Genomic DNA, 5746 nt, shown 5'->3' on the forward strand with positions numbered 1-5746 from the left:
CCCCTCCTATCCCCCGCTTTTTAATTTTATTTTATTTTTTTGTCCCCGCCCCGAGCATCTGGAACGCCCCAGCTCCTCCTATCCCCCGCTTTTTAATTTTATTTTATTTTTTTGTCCCCGCCCCGAGCATCTGGAACGCCCCAGCTCCTCCTCTCCCCCGCTTTTTAATTTTATTTTATTTTTTTGTGCCCGCCCCGAGCATCTGGAACCTCCCTGGAGTCCCCCAGTTCCTCCCATTCCCCGCTTTTATTTTGTTTTTTTGGTTTTGTTTTGTTTTGTTTTTTTCCGGGACCCCCCCAGTTTGTTAATGGGATCGTTAATGGGACAGCTCGTTAATGGGATCACACAGCTCGTTAATGGGATCACACAGCTCGTTGATGGGATAGCTCGTTAATGGGATCACACAGCTCATTAATGGGATCACACAGCTCATTAACAGGATCGCAGATTCCTGTGGGTGGGATTTTGGGGGGGCTCCTCCTCGCCCTGCCCCTCTTTTCTCCTCTTTTCTCACTATTCCAAGTAGATGTCTCAGCCACATCACTGGAGGAGCTGGGCGTTTCTGACTGAACATCTCAAACTCGTCTCTTTTGGCCAAGGGGGTCGATTCTGCTGTGGGGAACGGGTTGTTTTCCCAATTCACTGACCACAGGCACTTCCAAACTCTAATTTTTTAACTCCTACACCTCAGTGCAGAGCTGGTGGCAAGGTTCAAATACCTGGGTTAAGCCAGAGAAGAGCAGGAGAGTCCATCTCAGTGGAGACGCTCTGACCTACCCTGAGTGAGCAGAGCGTCTCTCTGTAGAGATTTTGTTTTCTCTCGGGTTGCAGGGGATGGTTTAACAGCATTTGATGGTGTTAGATTTCATACCTTGAATCCCATTTGAGATTTTAGATGCAACATGTCAGAATATTCACCCTTTTCTCAGAGGACGAAGCTGTCCCCATGCTCTGGGGCGGGAATTCTGTCTGTGCTCAGAAATCCCAGCACGGGCAGCTCTGTCCTCTGGGGTCTCCCCAAACTGGGGCGGGGGGGTGTTTCTCATTTTTTCCCCCAAAAAAACAACCTTGGGCAAAGGGGGTGGGGTGTTTTTCGCTGGTTTTTTTGTGGTTATTTATTGTTTATTGCAGCAATAAAGTTCGGAGGAGCAGCTGGTGATGCTCAGATTTTATCGGGGGGACTGTGGGAGGGGGGTCTGCCCTGTCCCCCACCTGTGGTGGGGTTCACGGGGGTCCCAGATGAGGGGAGAGATGAGAATGTTGACTCCGTGTTTCAGAAGGCTTGATTTATTATTTTATTTTATATCTTATATTTATTATATATATTTCTATTAAATAATAGATATTATTTATATAAGATATAAATATATATTTATATCTTATATCATATATAAAGATTAATATTTATATATTTAATCAAACTCGTTATTTCCATCTTAATGAAGACTCTGCTGATGTCCCTGGCTGGCAAAGCTCCCCATGTTTGCCTGAATGCAGCTGGAACTGCTGGGGAGCTGCACTGATACAGTGATTTATTGTCCCTCTCATCTCTGCAAAGCCCCTGCAGCTCCTCAGCACCAGCCCATGGGTAATTAACACCTCCTGCTAACGAGATTTCTCCATCCAGTCCAGGAGGATGTCCAGCTCCCCCAGGGATTTCATGGCTGCAGATGTGACATTCAGCTGAAATTATATTTAAAGGCATGAGCTGTAAGCAGGCACCATCACTACAACCCAACATAAAGAGAATGTAAATATCTGTGTTAATAATACAATATATAACATATAACATATAACATATAATATATAATATATAATATATAATATATAACATAATACAATAAATGTGTATTTATATATTATTTATATAAATCTATATTTATATGTATATTGTTTAATATAATATATAATATATATTCTATATTATATAATATTAAAACTATACTGAAAGAATAGAAGAAAGGATTTCATCAGAAGGCTAGCAAGGAATAGTAAAGGAATGAACGACAAAATCCTGTTATTCAAAATTATTAAACAAAATCCGACCAGAGAGAGACACATTTGGACTGTGATTGGCCATTAATCAAAAACAACCACACGAGACCAATCACAGATCCACCTATTGCATCCCACAGCAGCAGAGAATTTTTGTTTGCATTTTGTTCCTGAAGCTTCTGGGGAGAAAAAATCCTAAGGAAAGGATTTTTCAGAAAATATCAGAAAATGTTCAGAAAATATCAGGAAATGTTCAGAAAATACCAGAGTATTTTCAGAAAATATCAGAAAATATTCAGAAAATATCTCGGCGACAGCGCCAGGAGCCGCCGCGGGGTGTCAGCAGCCACCGCAGGCACGTCTGTCCCGGGAGGTCCCTCCGTGTCCCCTCCGCGGGGACATCCCCGGGCAGGGACAGCCCGGGCCGAGCCCGCTCATTGGTGGGGTCTCACAGCTCGGTAATGGGGTCACAGGGCTCGGTAATGGGATCACAGGGCTGGTTAATGGGATCTCACAGCTCGGTAATGGGATCACAGGGCTTGGTAAAGGGATCACCGAGCTCGGTAATGGGATCTCAGAGCTCACTCATTAATGGGATCTCACAACTCATTAATGGGATCTCACAGCTCGTTAGTGGGATCACAGAGCTCGTTAATGGGATCTAACAGCTGGTTAATGGGATCTCACAGCTGGTTAATGGGATCTCAGAGCTCGTTAATGAGATCACAGAGCTCACTCATTAATAGGATCACAGAACTTGTTAATGGGATCACACAGCTCACCCATTAATGGGATCTCACAGCTCATTAATGGGATCACAGGGCTGGTTAATGGGATCACACAGCTCACTCATTAATGGGATCACAGAGCTCACTCATTAACGGGATCTTACAGTTCATTAATGCGATCTCCCAGCTCATTAATTAGTAGGATCTCAGAGCTCATTAATAGGATCTCCCAGCTCATTAATTAGTAGGATCTCAGAGCTCATTAATAGGATCTCAGAGCTCATTAATGGGATCTCACAGCTCACTCATTAATAGGATCTCACAGCTCATCTTCCAGCTCATTAATTAGTAGGATCTCAGAGCTCATTAGTAGGATCTCAGAGCTCATTAAAATTTGAAAAGTTTAATAGTAATCAAATGGTTATAAAAATAGTAATACAACTGGAGTAATAATAATTTGGACAATTTGAATTGGGACAACATGAGACAATAAAAACAAAGAGTTGCGGACGTCCGCGTACCTTTTATAGGGCAACACAAGCCCGAAAAAGAACCCACGTTAACAGAGGATTAACCCTTAAAAACAATAATCTGTTGCATATTCATACACCTTATGCTTGATGCATAAATTCCATTCAAATACAGGATTCTGTCTGGTCATCCTCATCTTCTTCCTCTGGATCCTAATAGCGCCTTTGAGGTGGGAAGAAGTTCATTTCTTCTGATAATGGAGCAATAAATTCTTTTTCTCTGAAAGATTCAGGTGTCCTGTGGCTGCTGTCTCACTGCGAGTCCTTTCTTTAAAAAAAGTATCTTACATAACATCATTTCTATTTTAACATTTTTTTAATAACCTAATATTTAACACACTGCTTAAGAGAATTAATACAGCGTTACTTTCCGACGCAACACATAGAATATTCATTTGAATATTTGCGAAAAGCCGATGATAAAATACGTGCATTTTTCACGGGGACAGATTCCGGGATTTTGTGTCCCTTTCCCCTGGGGACGACTCGTGTGGGATTGCAGGGAATTTGGGGTGTTCTGTTCCCCCAATGGGGACAGCGGCCACCCCCCTGTCCTGGCTGAGGCCCAGCTGTGCCACCCCTGTCCCCAGGGCCACTTTGTGCCGGGGAAAAGGGGCAGCTCGTTAATGGGGTCACAGAGCTCGTTAATGGGATCACAGAGCTTATTTATGGGATCTCACAGCTCGTTAATGGGGTCACAGAGCTCGTTAATGGGATCATACAGCTCGTTAATGGATCTCACAACTCATTAATGGGATCACACAGCTTGTTAATGGGATCTCACAGTTCGTTATTGGGATCTCACAGCTCACTCATTAATGGGATCACAGAGCTCACCCATTAATGGGATTTCAGAGCTCATTAATGGGATCACACAGCTCATTAATAGGATCACATAGCTTGCTCGTTAATGGGATCATGGAGCTCATTAATGGGACCTCATAGCTCATTCATTAATGGGATCATGGAGTTCATTAATGGGATCGTGCACCTCATTAATGGGATCTCATAGCTCACTCATTAACGGGATCATGGAGCTCATTAATGGGATCGCGCAGCTCATTAATGGGATCTCACAGCTCACTCATTTATGGGATCACAGAGCTCATTGGTGAGATCACAGAGCTCATTATCAGGATCACATAGCTCGTTAACGGGATCACATAGCTCGTTAATAGGATCACACAGCTCGTTACACAAAAATGAGGCGCGGGCGAAACCCGATGCAAGGAGCAGCAGGGCATGTGGGGGCTGCCCCAGGGGCAGTGCCACCCTGTCCCACCCTGTGCCACCCTGTGCCACCCTCTCCCACCCTGTGCCACCCTGTGCCCCCCTCCCGCCACCCTGTGCCACCCTCTCCCACCCTGTGCCACCCTGTGCCGCCCTCCCTGGCTATAAATCCCTGCCGTGCCCCGCTGCCCCATCCCAACCCTCGAGAGCTGATCCACGCTCAGCCGGTGAGTCCCCGCTCCCTTTTCCCCTTCCAGCACCCCAAAATGCACCCGGGACGCCCCCAGACGCTGATGGCACCCCCCGATCTGTGTCCCCAGGTGTCCCCATGGCGTGTCCCCTGGAGCAGGCGATGGCCCTCATGGTCACCACCTTCCACAAGTACTCGGCCAAGGAGGGCGACAAGTACAAGCTCAGCAAGGCCGAGCTCAAGGAGCTGCTCAGCAAGGAGCTGCCGGTGTTCGGGAGCGTGAGTGGCCTTGGGGACATCCCGGGGGTCCCTCGGGGGTGGAGGGGCAGGAGGGACCAGGCCCGGGTCCTTCTCTGGGTCTTTGTCCCGGGTCTTTGTCCCGGGTCTTTTCTCTCGGGTCTTTGTCCCGGGTCTTTGTCCTGGGTCTTTTCTCTGGGTCTTTCTTTCTCTAGATTTTTGTCCCAGGTCTTTCTCTGTGTTTTTCTCTGTGTCTTTTCTTCCGGGTCTTTTCTCTCGGATCTTTCTCTGGGTCTTTCCTCCCAGGTCTTTGTCCCAGGTCTTTGTCCCGGGTCCTTGTCCCAGGTCTTTCTCTAGGTCTTTGTCCTGGGTCTTTTCTCCCAGGTCTTTTCTCTCGGGTCTTTCCTCTCAGGTCTTTGTCCTGGGTCTTTTCTCCCAGGTCTTTCCTTCTCCCGGGTCTTCTCTCCCAGGTCTTTGTCCCGGGTGTTTATCCCGAGTCTTTCTCTGGGTCTTTGTCCCGAGTCTTTTTTCCCGGATCCGTCTCCCAGGCCTTTTCTCCCAGGTCTTTTTTCCTGGGTCTTTCTTTGGGTCTTTTTCTCCCAGGTCTCTGAAATCCTGATGGATCCATCCCTCGTGCTCCAGGGAAAGCTCTGGATAAGAGGAGGGATGAGGTGTCAAAGGACTCAGCCCCAAAGGAAATTCGGCTTTTTTTAAACCCACAGAAATATTTTGTTTGGCAAAGGAAATCACGCTCTGATTTCCCTTTTTTTTTTACCCCCCCTTCCCTTTTCCAGCTTTGGGTTTCAACTGGGGGGGGAATTTCAATTTTTTTTTAT

At 46.3% G+C, this 5746-nt stretch overlaps 1 protein-coding gene across 1 annotated transcript in view; it reads left to right on the forward strand.

Moving 5' to 3' along the window:
- Nucleotides 1-4681: 4681 nt before the first annotated feature.
- LOC102034082 (protein S100-A4-like) overlaps nucleotides 4682-5746 on the forward strand; it is a 1508-nt gene continuing 443 nt past the window's right edge. Inside the window, exons 1-2 of the mRNA XM_005430485.1 lie at nucleotides 4682-4710; nucleotides 4804-4952. Coding sequence (XP_005430542.1) covers nucleotides 4812-4952 — 141 coding nt within the window. The 5' untranslated portion in view covers nucleotides 4682-4710; nucleotides 4804-4811. The remainder of the gene's footprint in view (nucleotides 4711-4803; nucleotides 4953-5746) is intronic.

This window comes from Geospiza fortis, unplaced genomic scaffold (genome assembly GCF_000277835.1).
Source record: "Geospiza fortis unplaced genomic scaffold, GeoFor_1.0 scaffold375, whole genome shotgun sequence".
NCBI classification, from domain to species: Eukaryota; Metazoa; Chordata; class Aves; order Passeriformes; family Thraupidae; genus Geospiza; species Geospiza fortis.